At 41.7% G+C, this 13,526-nt stretch overlaps 1 protein-coding gene across 1 annotated transcript in view; it reads right to left on the bottom strand.

Annotated features, from left to right (window-relative positions):
• The window catches only part of plpp4 (phospholipid phosphatase 4), a gene marked incomplete at both ends in the record, with an annotated part of 38,220 nt that overhangs the window by 5,142 nt on the left and 19,552 nt on the right, over positions 1-13,526 (bottom strand). The window contains 3 exons of the mRNA XM_079229783.1: positions 5,854-5,978; positions 6,165-6,228; positions 9,176-9,266. Of these exons, the coding sequence (XP_079085909.1) occupies positions 5,854-5,978; positions 6,165-6,228; positions 9,176-9,266 (280 nt within the window). The remainder of the gene's footprint in view (positions 1-5,853; positions 5,979-6,164; positions 6,229-9,175; positions 9,267-13,526) is intronic.

The following is a 13,526-nucleotide window of genomic DNA, read 5'->3' as shown; positions in this document are numbered from 1 at the left end:
GGGAAACAGCAGTTAGACACGAAAGAAATCACACGTTTCCACAACACCTAGTCGTTCAGTTTTCCCTCTTTAGCCGATATACCGATTATCTGCAATTTTATAATGCTGTGATAAAAACATGTTTATCGCAATGTACAACACCATCTGTATTAGTTAAACATTAATACTATGATTATTGTTGTTTTCCACTTTGTTTTCGGTTAATCTCCATTGTTGGTTTCACGCTCTAGAAAGAAGCTCATGGTCCATTTAAAACTATGTATTTCTGTTTGTTTTCTTCCTTTGTGTGAGGCTTCTATGTTAAGTGGTAAGCAGACGGCAACTTCCGGTTCTGCCGAGTTTTGCCAATGTGAAAGTGTTTTAAAACTTACATTCTCTACTAAGCAGCAGGCAGAAAAATAAATCAGATTGTATGGAAGTCTATGATAAAAATTACCCTATTCTCACTTGATTTATTGCCTCAGTAAACATTGTAAACATATGTTTATGGTCTTAATTGCTGGTTTCAAGTCTTCTTCAATACATCATGATGTTCATTTAGGAAATGATGGTCCCATTCAGACCATAAAGCGGAGTATGCTTGAGGGCGGGCTTACTGTGATTGACAGGTCTCTGCCACGAGCAGATTCGTATGCGGCGTCATTACATCACTCTTCCGCATTCCAAATTTGGTAACTTCTGCTCATTGATTGCGACGACCGTATTCCAAGACGGCTGCGGAAAAGTCGTCAAACTCGAGGCTTCATAGCAGCAGTCCACCAATCAATGGGTGACGTCATGAAGACCACGCCCACGTCTTATACAGTATATGTTATATAAGTACACCATATTGTGTTGGCTTCTCTAACGGTCTGTTGACTAGTTTTAGAATTGTAGCAAGGATATAACGAGATTGAATTAAACTAAGCAAAATTGCATTTTATTATTAAAGGTTTTATAAGGAGAAATGGTTTACTGTAGTAAATGTGCATGCTTCATTTCCACATTGCATACAAACAATATGTTTGTAAACAGTGAGTCAACATCTTGAGGATTAAACTAATAACATTGCTTTGGGGATATGCATAAAGCATGAGGGAGGACATTAAGTGTGTGTCCCTCACTCGCATCTAAAACACAATTCTATGTGTAAAATTAGCATAATTAACATTTGCAGCGGCAGGGTGATACGTTGAATACAAGGTGTGCCCAGTACACTGATGAAGGATGCTTCCCAAGAGGCAGCAGGAGACTCCGAAAGCCCAAAGGACAGTCAGGGGGCCAACAAAGGGGGGAAAACATCTCGGTAATGAATCCGCTCCGTGCGTTTAAAAAGCCTTGACAAAAGTAATTCCCCCGAGACAAAACAAAGATGCCTAATGAAAGTGATGAGTGCAGCGCGATTGCTTTTGTTCCATCTTCAAACGAGCACAAGGTTTGTTCAGAAGTGAAGAAGTCTGATTGGGTGAATTCTTTTAACAATGGTGGAATTGAGGCATACCAGTGTCAGAACTATGTGAAGAATATCCAATCAGTGATTCCATGTGTGTAGGAACATTATGCAGGCATATAAAAAACAACATGAAAACAAGAACAATCCTCCCTGTGACAGTGTGTAGCATTGTGTATGAATCCTACTGAGCATTGTAATAACTACCTTTGAGGGAGCTACACTATTTCCCTGGGTTTTATATTTGAAGATTGGGCAAACAATGATTGTTGGGAACGTACAAAGCTATAAAACATCCTGGCAGTTCTATTTGGGAGATGCATGTGGCGGCTGACGATGGTGGGAGAGCAGCATGATGAATTGAAATGGCCATAACTTCGTCATCAGGAGTCTGACACACATACACAGCTTGCATTTCAATTTGTCCAATAGGTTGTTTTGGTTTTCTTGTTTTTTTTGCAACCAGAGTTTGCAGCCGAATGCTGAATAAGATATTTTTAGGCAACCAAATGTTCAAATGAACTTTCATGAACTGAAAACACACTGTGAAAGGGTTAAACTCTTAAGACGAAAACACAACAAACAACTCCCAGACCAAGGTTACCGCGCCCTAAAGCATACTCTTTAGCTCCTTTAAGTCCAGATTGAAGACTTTTCTGTTCACTGTTGCCTTTAATTGATCCAGATTCAATTGCTGCATCTCACTACTTAAACTGCACTGCAACTTGTATTACATTTTTATTTTTTATTTAGCTTTTTGACTTTTTTTTATGTTTTCTTAAATGTTTTAAATCCTGTTTTCTCTGCATTATGTTTTGATGCTTTTAATGGTTTTATGTGAAGCACTTTGAATCACCTTGTTGTTGAAATGTGCTATACAAATAAACTTGCCTTGCCTTACTCTGCTTTATGTTTACTCTAAATTGGATCATAATTGACTAAATGAACATCATGATGTACTAAAGAAACCATAAACCCATGCTTACAATGTTTACTGAGGTATAAATCAAGTGAGAAGTAGGGTCATTTTCTAATCAACTTATTTTTGCAACCAGAGGAGTCACCCCCTGATGACCATTAGAAGTTTAAAGCACTTCCAAATTGGCTTCACTATTCAGAACGGGCGGTTGCTGCCTGCTGAAACTAATGGCAATCCCATCAGCCTCAGCTCCTTTGTGCTTACTGATATTTAGCAAATGTGAGCATGCTAAAGCACTGAACCAAGGGAGCTAGCATGTTAACCATTACACCAGCTAAACATCAGCGTTTTAGCATTGTCCCCATTAGCACTTCATAAATATTTATTATGTGGGACAATAGTCTTCGTCAACACCACACCACATGAGCATATTCTAAGTAGACATCCTTTTGTAAATTTCCCACTGTTAAAGTATACATCTGAGCACAATATCATTTCATTTAGCCTGTGAGTATGATGGGGGGCAAGGGTCAGTCAATATTGAGGAAGGTCGGTTGAATGCAAAGACCGGGCAGATGCATGAAGGAATGGCTGGTGAGAGGAGAAGTACCACCGACTGTATATCAGGAAAAAAGAGAGCTACAGTGAATTAGAAGGTGTTCTGTGGAACCTGTTATGGTTTTGGTCAAGTGAACACAGATGACACATTTTAAAGCAGATAAGTGCTCCTTAAAGTACAGGGTTTGGCCGTACTCAAAGAGTGGAGTCAAGCTCTGGTTGAAGCCTCTGCAAAGTATTATTGTGCTAATATCAGCCTCTCCACCTTTCTCCCCTGTAATTCTGTTGAAATGTCTATCATTGACCACACACCGATCCAAAGTGTCTCACCAATCTCTGGCAGTAGCGGTTCTGTATTCCATCTCCCTTCTCTCTCATTTTTTGTTTTGACCTTTGACCCGTGCAGGAAACCCATGGGGCACACCTCTGCCTCCCGTCACAAGTGATGCATATCAACCAACCACTCGAGCTCTGAATTAGTCGCACACATTAGCATGCAAAAGCCCAACAGGAACTCATTATTAGCGCTGCATAATTGCTGCACGCCACACAAGCTGTTCCGAGAGCTCTTCGGACACTCAAGGCGACCTGAAGTGTTCCTCAGTGAGTTACAGTGAATGTGCGAGAGCACACTTTGCAGAAGTCTAACTCTCTTTTGTGACTGAACTAATTTGATGGGACATCCCAAGCTGCGGTTCATTTAATGTAGATCGTTGTGTGCAAGTGAAAGAAGCAATGTGGAGATTCAGAGATGTGATTAGGTCCGTCTCGCGGGATTCATTATTTTTTTAAAGGGCATATTAATTGATCATATCTAATGGTTTAATATGCACAGGGAGGGATGGTGAAATGAATATGATTAAGAAGGAGATAACCTACAGCTAATGCTTTTGGGCCGGCTCGACTCACAGCCGTTTATATTGGTGCAGTGGGTTTCGGCTGTTTGTTTTTCTCTTTCCAGGATCTGTCTCCTCCAATTTGTGTTACTCTGTTACTTTGTTATGAGGTGAAGAAAAATAAATCAAATCACGAGAACCTGAGTAGTTTTTTAAAAACTTTGAAATGCAATAATAGTTGTTGTGTTTTAGAGCACAGATGTCAGACGCTGAAGCCTTGTGCATATTTACATTTCTGTCCTGGCTGATTCTGATGGATAATCCAGCCTCGTGTTGCAGGAGGCATGCGTCTCTGAATGCAAATGAGTGACTTTTCTTTGACCTATATTCCGTGTCTATGACTTCGTACCGGTGCATTACGTCCAGCTACATTCACTCTGGCTATCGGTCTGACCCTGTCCCTGTCCCTTCCCACATCCGTCTGGGCAAAAGTTCTGTTTTGTGCATGCGGTCCAACAAGCGAAAGGGGACACAGACAGGAAATTGGATTTCTTCTGCTCTCCGGACGTGCTGGCATGCGGGTGCTCCCTGTGTCCCCGTCGCACAATTCTCTCAATCACTTTCTCACTCACGGCACAACAACATAAGGCCATTAGGGTCGCCGCGCAGGATGGATGTGATCCACACACAGTGCTGCAGTGACGTACAGAGCAAGGTCCCTGTCTGCTTTTACTGGGACACCGCCAGGACTTCAAAGCATTTCTATTTAAAGCAGGTGTCTGAGAAGCTATAACCACGCAACTTTAACATTATGTCAAGGCATTGATTTGTAATCAGACCGGATCATGAAATTACAGCAGCGGTGGGATCTCATCCATCTTGCCGCATCCTTGTAAAAACACCGAGACCGATTCATCCCGCGTTTTGATTTTCCAGCCCGCTCCAGAGTAGTTCAAGGTGGTCACACCCACGGCAGGATTTCAATTAAACACATACCCAAAGCATTTCACAAGTGTTTCTTGCACGCACACGCACACGCACACACACACACACACACACACACACACACACACACACACACACACACGCACACACCACCTCTAAAGCGTGCTTCTTCTTTCAATTGTGACAGTTCAATGCTTCAGTTGGATTCATCCATTGCTGTGTTTCCACATATTCCTGCAGTACCTGTGAATTCTGCATAATTACCTTGTTAAATGTGAATGAGTGGAAATGCAAAAAGGGTTTTGAATAAAAGCAAACAAGGTAGATATAAAGGGTGCAACAATCCGGGCACGGCTCACTGGAGGATATAAAGATTATTTTTTTTGCATTTTGCATAATAGATAGCAGGAGGTTTAGTGTAATTCCAGTGTAAGAATGTAACTCTTAGTTGACTTTTCAGAGTCACCGGAGCAAGAGAGAAACACATTCTCACAAGTGTGTTTTTATCAAAGGCATATCTTTTAAAATGCCTTCTTTACAGACCCGGCGCACCATACAACGCTGAGCAGCTGTCCAACATCTGTGAGGCCGCCCCAGCAAACACTCCATGAACACCACATAGCATTCATCTGCTGGACAACAGAAAAACATGTGAATTATTCAACACGCTGCTGGAGTGAAAACAGCTCGAAAAGTAATACGTTCGGAAAAAAAACATGTCCAGTGTCCCTCGTTGGTCTGCACGGCAGAGCACAGCGGGGAGTCTCATGGCGCGGAAAACAATCACCTCTCACGACATCACCATGTCAGCCAGATGAATGCACTTGACTCAACCAATAAACCCAAAAGCGTCTCAACAAGGTGCCTTGGGATGCGTAAATTGAATGATAACTCGTTGCTACATGTTGTAATTAGCTTTGAAGAGAGGCCCCATCGAGATCGTCGCTTGTGAACTAAGCGCCTTGTGCACCACCAGTCAGCCCTCACTAGACATTATCTACGTGGTGACACGACGCTCGGAGCACTGAGATCAATAGCTGTAATAGTGTGAATAGCTATGGTCGGCATGCAGTTTTAATGAGCCAGTGTTTGATTGCAGATATCTTTTGGCACCGCACGCTACTAGCGCTGGTGGGGATCTGCCTCGACTGAAAGCTGGTACTCACAGGAGGAATGGCTGCTGGGGAAGCTCTTGCGTCCCTCGGAGACCAGATCCGGCTCCCCGGTGCACAGCATCTTCGCATTCACTTGTCCGTCCGGGAAGCAACGCTGGAAATAGTCGGGCCTGGGTCTGAAAATGAGAAACAACCCCTAAAAGATGGTTTTCCGCATCATCGGTACAGATAATTATATATACTTGACAAACAATTCATTGTCCGTCAATCTAGTGAGTCAAAACTGAAGAAAACTATTTGATCTTTAGAAATGTAGCATTACTAACAGAGCTGGAAAAAGTGCTTCAGGATGTTAAGCGTACCTGCCAACAATCAACTTGATAGTGTTTGTGAAGACTCCATTCAGGGCGAGGGCCAGGGACACAGCTGGAGTAGGAAGATTGACACACACACACACACACACACACACACACACACACACAGTCAAATCAGCATCCTACTGTCGGTGATACAGACGAGGTTGACACGGCATTTTCACTCAAAGGGGCATTCACAGAAACAGAGGCGCCGCAGTGATACAATTGATTAAACTACCGTGTTCTGGCAGGTTGCCCACTTTTCTGATGTAATGCAGAAATTAAAGAGCCAATTAGGTTCATGGGAATTCCCCTTGCCGCTGGACAGATGGTTGTCAGGATTTATGTGTTCAGCCTTACAGAATTTCTAAGCAGCAACCGTAGCGAGTTGTTTTCCTTCATATACAGCTTCATATACAGCTGAATCATGTTCTTTGTGCAGCCAAATAAAATGACGCCCTAGAGGCCACTAGGCCCCGCCATAATAGTGTACACTGGGGCCCATGGTAACTACTTTAAGCCGCTGCTGCAGAGAGACAGATATTTCATTGGGAGAAAAAGTATCCTTACTATGGTGGTGGGTGCAAAATGAATGCACCTACTTACAGCCAATCTAACTGTAAAGCAATTAGTAATGGGAAACAGGAGCACTGCTGTTGGATGACAGGTAGGCAATCGGCATTGCACTGTAACCGTACGTTCATTTAATTAGCTGCGAGGCAAACCACTGGGGCCAGTCATTAGCCGGAGTCGCTGCCCTCTCAGGTTAATCCCAGCAGTCTGCAGGTCAATTGAATGCACCCCGCGTCGCCAGAGCTCAAGCCGTATGATCTTCCCGAGCTGCTGAGACGAGCGCAGCGTCAACGTTATTTAACAGCTCGTTAGTTTGGGCAAACTTCTGTGCAGAGCAGATGAAAGCCCAAAATGAGACATGTTCCGCCCGACCAGTTGAAAAACGGGGCATTAAATTGCAATGTGTTCCCTTCGTCGGGTAGCTCATGGTATGAGGTCTAGTCTGGGGAAGTATGCTGATTGTCATTAAAGTATTCACTTTTTTGCAGACCCAAAGCCAACAGTAGCTCTGACGCAGTTTTGGTAGTCCTTTTTTTTCTTTTTGTATTGACGACTATTGGTAAAACTCCCAAGCTAAAGGAGAAGTCCTTGGAGCTTGTATCAAATCAGCTTTGCTGGATACTAAAGCGGTATTATGTGCCGTATATTCCTGCCTTGTGCCTCCACTTCAGCCGTGCATCGTTTATTTTTAGGGGTATGAAAGGAACTGATGTGATTGGTCTTTCTTGAAGCTCGCAACAAGTGCACCTGCTGATACTGCACTCCTCCTCAAAATAATGAAGTCCCCCAGCCAAAGTCTTTTGCCAAATTGGTCTGTGCAGGACTGTGTCACTTACCCCAGAGTTTGCTCTGGTGATTGCACTAGATACAGGAGGTAGGGTCTCGGGAAACTAGAGAACTATTCAGTAAAGACTGCATTCCTGCCATCACTTTACAAAAGTCCCTCGCATTCTGCTCATGTAGACGGACAATCTGATTTTCTTTTGAGGCTGATTGGGATAAAATCTCTGTTAGTCAAAAATATGACATTCTAAAGCCTGTCTAAATCTTCTTGATTATTAATATTCATTCTCAAAGCCTTTTGACACATTATGCAGACGACTCCTGCCATTGATGACGCTCTCATGGTCTCACTAACTGGAAGATGAGTCCCTCTACACACATCAAACAATAATGCCTGTGCCTGCTACGAGATCTCACAGTCAGATGATGAACAACATCATTCATGCTTCGTAACCAAAATAAATACTAAATAATCGTAAAAATAATCACTGCACAATCATCTCCATGCCGTTCACAGAGTGTAGTCTTTTGGAAAATACTTCCAAAAGGGCTGCATTGTATCTTGACTGGTGGATAATTACACAATAAAGCTGCAGGGGTTTGTGAATGATGAAGGGGTGTTAAACGACTCCAACAAAGGGAACGTTGTGTTCTGTTTACTCCAAAGAAAAAGAGAGGCGGATGCGAGCGCACGATCTTAAATGCACCATATTGGAAAAGTCCCATTGGTATTACAGGGGTGAAAATCTAACTCTCAAAAAAACCTGAATTTATGCCAGCCCAAATACATCCGTTTGAAACTTGAATTTGTGATTTCAGAATTAGAGAACCCTCAGGGGCAACTTTGAACTCAATAACTTTGCAGGAATAAAGGGAGCGCTACTTTTCTATTTAAACTTGAGATGAAAAAAAAAAGTGGGTCTGTGTCGCTACTTCTCGACTGTACACCCAGACCAAAAACCTCTTCTGTGATCCGTCTTCCTCATTAAGTCGAGAGGTAGGTAGCCTTGACTCGATGTTCCAAACTGTGACCGTGTCAGAATACCAGGCTCCCTTCAATTCTTTGTTCTTCCGCGGGATGTTGATTTGTACGACTATAAAGCCGTGTAGAAGCGCTTCTCTGTCGGCGGTAATGGGCCTGTAAAACTCGACAGAGCACCGTAATCTCTACACTGATGCCGCCCTCCTCTCCGCCAGATTCATCTCTGTGTGTCTCTTTAATTGGATTTGTGCTAAACTTCCTTAATGCTTTCTGATGTCCTCTGCCGCCGCCTCGACCCAAGAGGGAAAATACCAAACGATGGGCAGAAATCAGCGAGAGAGAAATGCCCCGATGCTGGGAGAAAAAGCGTGGAATTTTAAATGTGTGTAAATATTCGTGGCTGAAGTGACTAAGATTACTTTGTGTGGTGCCATATTGACTGTAACAATAGGTCACGTAATGTAAAGATCTGCACCATTAAGCACTATAAAGTGGTTTGTTGTGACCATTTAGCCCGTACTTTCAGGTAGAACAGAGGGAAAATGGATAATCAGTATGAAAAAACACCAATAATATGTGCAGCAACTATAAATATACAAGCTTTCACTTTCAAACTTCTCTTAAGATTGTGACAGAGAACAACACATTGGTGACATTTGAAGTAATTGGCTTTACGTACCTAAACACGCCTCTTTGAGCTCGGTCTTGTCCGTCCGCTGAATTATCTTCACCACAAATATCACAGCCAGTGGGGTAAGGAAGGAAATTGCCTGAGAGGACATAAAGACGAGAAATGGAGAATGATTGTGACATTAGAGACGCGCTGCAGCGTTCCAGGGGATATGCTTTGCAGGTTAATTGTTAAATTACTTTTGCCTCGGGAATGACATGAACCTGTCCATTATTCTGAGTTTATTTTAACAAGGCACACCGGGACTTCTTAGTTGTCCAGTGGGGTCTTCTTGTCTGCACAGGAAGAGAGTTTTGCCCCTCACTTGATAAGAGATTTGGGACTCCCCGGCACGTCGGTAATTATTCATGCCTCCCAATGAATTCATTAAGTTTTGGCAAATTTTTATATAGTTTCTTTGCCTTTAGCAACAGAGGTAGTAAAAACAGAGGCAGAGCTCCAGTTACATTATCATAACACACATACAGAATTTCCATTGAGCGTTCGAGTTCATCAGTTCAGAGAAGTGTACTGTACATCAGTGGATCTTTGCCAATATTAAACTTATTTTGTACCTTACTTTCCTCTTTGGAGGATGTGTTATCACACTTGGATTAAAGTGCACCAACCGTTTTTATCCGAGTTAGAAATTAAATCAGCTGTTATATTACTGTTTCTCCTCTTTCCTTCAACAACGGCTATTTTATCTGTGTATTGTTTTATTGTAATTATGAAGCGCCTTGTGACCCTGTTCTGCGAAAGGCGTTGTACAAATAGATTTTACTTACTTACTTACTTACTTACTTAACAGAAATGAAAATAGTACAGATCAGACACAACTATGGCATTGTTCGCATTTTAAATAGTTTTGGCCCCAAAAAAGATTAAAGATTAAAAGAAGATTAAAACTTCCTTTTGAATCGATGTCCCCATAGTGCTGCATGACAGGGGAGACCGCTGTTGGAACTTACATTTTTTTATTTGCTTTTCAGTACAGAAGAGCACAAGAGACCCGAGAGGCTCGAGGATTAGCAGGAAGGAAAGAAGGAAGGAAGATGATCAGCAGACGTGATAACCATCTAGCGACGAGAAGAGCCGGTGATGACGGCAGTAGGCATTAGGGGCTGATTGAAGGCAGGTGAGCAGGTAGAGCCGGGGCACGGCCACAGTAAGTTCAGCTGGTATTCCTATTTATTTAAGAATCGCTTTGCCTCTGCCCATATCTATTAATTCTACTTTGTTCGAGGCATAATCGTGCACTTGACACTGGAACGGGACCCTTTTCCTGTTTATGTCTGCCCTGATTTTTTTTTTCATTTCAATTCTCAGTCTGGTTGAACGATTGTACAGCATTTTGTTCGCCATGAATAAAACATTACTTCTTCTTTTTTTTCCCACACCCCCTAATAGAAAGTAACATTTGTAAAGAGGACCTTATACAACCGAAAAGCATGAAAGACCGCTCAACAAAAATAGATAAGTCCTCTCAGCAAGCTGACTGCAACAAATAAAGCTTTTGTGGCAGAAGATTCCAAGCTTTTGAACATCAGTGTGTAAGTAGAGATAAAATGTTACTTTACTCATATTGTAGCATTGAACTGGGCCTCATTCTGTACAAAACGGCCATGCAAGCCATACTGCATCATGGACAATGTTACATTATATCCAGTGTTACATAGTGGGGTTGCACCTGCAGATGGAAACACATTAAACAGTGTCTCGCTCCGATGAGGCATTCGCTGCACACCACACAGTGAGTACAATGAGTAGCTATTTTAAGTCACGGTTGCTAGACTTAGATGCTACCTGGCAAAACTGGATCAAAGCAACAACACTGTGGCAACTCAGCAGTTAGTAACATCCGTCATGTTTGCCAAAATAAATGCAGTGTCAGTGCCCTTTCAGTCACAGCAGCTCCCATCACTGTATCACTGTGAGGGAATCCAGGGAATCTTATACATGCAGGGTGTCGCAGCTATTTTTGGACAGTATTTCAGTCCTGCCAGTATTTTACTTTTAAGACGCTCTTTATAACCTAAAATTATACTCCTGGGAGTGTATAACAGTTAATACAAATTGGGAAGAGCCATATGTAGATGAGGAAAGCAGCAGTAGGCGACTTATGAGGGTTTGAGTTGCCAAACACATTAAAGCATCCATAAACACCATGTGGAAATGTAAAGATACTTATAAATGTGCATTCACGTCTTTTCCATAACAAAGAGATGCATTTTGGCACATGGCATTAATTAAATGTTCATTATCTTTTTCACATTCCTCGATGCTCTTGAAGGGGACATGTCATTCGGAGTGTGCTCATACATTTGGTGCCTGTAAACTGTACCAACACACAAACTGTGACATGAGACAAGCCAGTCAGTTTTCCGTGGGCTGCCGAGCTCAGAAAACATGTGACTCAACAAGCCATTCAGATTTGGCTCCACTTCCTATGTCACTTGAAGGTTCTTTAGATTATACCGACCCCCCATCTGAGTATCTCCACCCACGGCTTGAGAACTATACCTTTGCTCAGGTGCACCATATTTTTCTCACTTAAAGAGACAGGTGCAAAAACGGAGTGTTTCATACAGAAGGGAGCACGGGTATATGCAGACAGTCTGAGACAAATAATGTTTTTGTTTTTTTATATTTAAGCTTGTAAACATGTTCTAGAAACAAGAAATACAAATATGAATATGAAAGTGAGCAGGATATGTCCCTTTCAACACTCCCTTGCGTGGGCTGTATGTGCATGTGGTTAACCGTGAAATCCTTGTTGTAAGTGTAACTGGAAACATTTGTTTTAAAGGTCATTCTTCCCTTGGTCTGTGAATAACTGTAACCTAGTTAACTCTGCCTGAAGGAAGGACTCCCATACAGCATGTTGCTCTCAGCGAGTCCCACTGTCAATAATGTTAAGTTAAGTGCAACATAATTATCAACCAGGTTTCTGTTGTTTTATTACTCTGAACATATTTTCTATGAATGCACATTATTATAATTGTTCACCTTCCTACAGTATTAACATGTTTACATAAACTACAGGCAGAAATGCAGCCTTTGGCTACACTAATCAGAGGATATGGACTCTCAGATCACTGTGTCCAGCAAATAAAAACCACTGGAGAATATTCCTGCCTCTTCCATAACAAGAGAAGTCTTTTTAAAGCCCCAAGGCATTTTTTAGGATTTAGCTCGAAATAGCATACCCAAACTAAAAAGGGTGTATCTCTGCAACCACAAGGGCTATTTGAATAATTTTGGTGTTATAATAAAGGCAACCCTTGTGAGCTTGTGGTCAGATGTGTAAATATTAGTATATATGTTGCTGGCTAAGAGTAAATAAAGATTGAAACACAGAACAAATAGAAGTTCCAGGTCCGCCTAGAGAAAAAAAGCACTTTCAGGATGATTATCTCCTTGAAATAACTCACTAAGCCCTGAAGCTCTCCCAAATCATAGCACAATATTATAATATTATAATAATATTAATATATTATTATATAACGGTCTCTGTGCACTGTTTTCACTTGAAAAAGTTAAGCAGAACAAAGTCAGATTGGGTAAAGTACAGAGAGAATTCAGGCGAGGTTTCCAAAATTTGCATTTCGGCACATATACGCATATTTTCGCGCATCTGTGACATTTGAATTTTTTCATGTAGCAAACCTTATATTTCAATTTCATATGACTTATGGTGTTAAATAAACTTGTATCAGTGTGGATTTACTGGGGGAAAAGCATTTTTTCAACAAAAAAAAATAAAGTTTCAAAATGTGCTGACTCAGCAATTTATGTTGCTGTGTTCTTTGGTTCGTATCTCGGTGATGCTTTGCAGCAGAGGGATTTGGAATCTGTGTGGAATTGTCTTGCTTTTTGCTATTTGTCTTTTTCTGATAGCACCAAGCTACGGGCTGCTAGTTCCGGAAACATGCAGAGTGGGCTGACTCGTGACAAAATTATAACTATTTTATTTTAATAATTATTTTAGTTGGTGTTTGAGGTGTGTTGAAATGGCTGTCTAATTATTGTAGCCCAGGTTCTCTTGTTTAATTTGATGTGTAGCATCAATATATTTGGTCATGATTATTGTAATGTTTTACACAGTTTAATTAAAATATTAAAAATGACCTATATAGGTCCATGCGGGGTTTAAAAGGTTAAGGCTGCACGCATGCAAACAGCATATACCTTCATGATGCTTGCAGTGAATCATAATGTATATGTATATAAATATTTCTAATGGCCAGATACATTCTCCTCGCCTTCAGGGCTCCTGTCAGCACAATGACATTGAAGCAGCCTGACTGTTGGGTGTCGGCACCGGGAGCATTTTCCCTATTACGGGCATGGGGGTTTG

The sequence above is a fragment of the Taurulus bubalis genome (assembly GCF_910589615.1).
Source record: "Taurulus bubalis genome assembly, chromosome: 14".
Lineage (NCBI taxonomy): Eukaryota > Metazoa > Chordata > Actinopteri > Perciformes > Cottidae > Taurulus > Taurulus bubalis.
The sequence above is the reverse complement of the archived record's forward strand: the minus strand, read 5'-3'. Positions and strand labels throughout refer to the sequence as shown.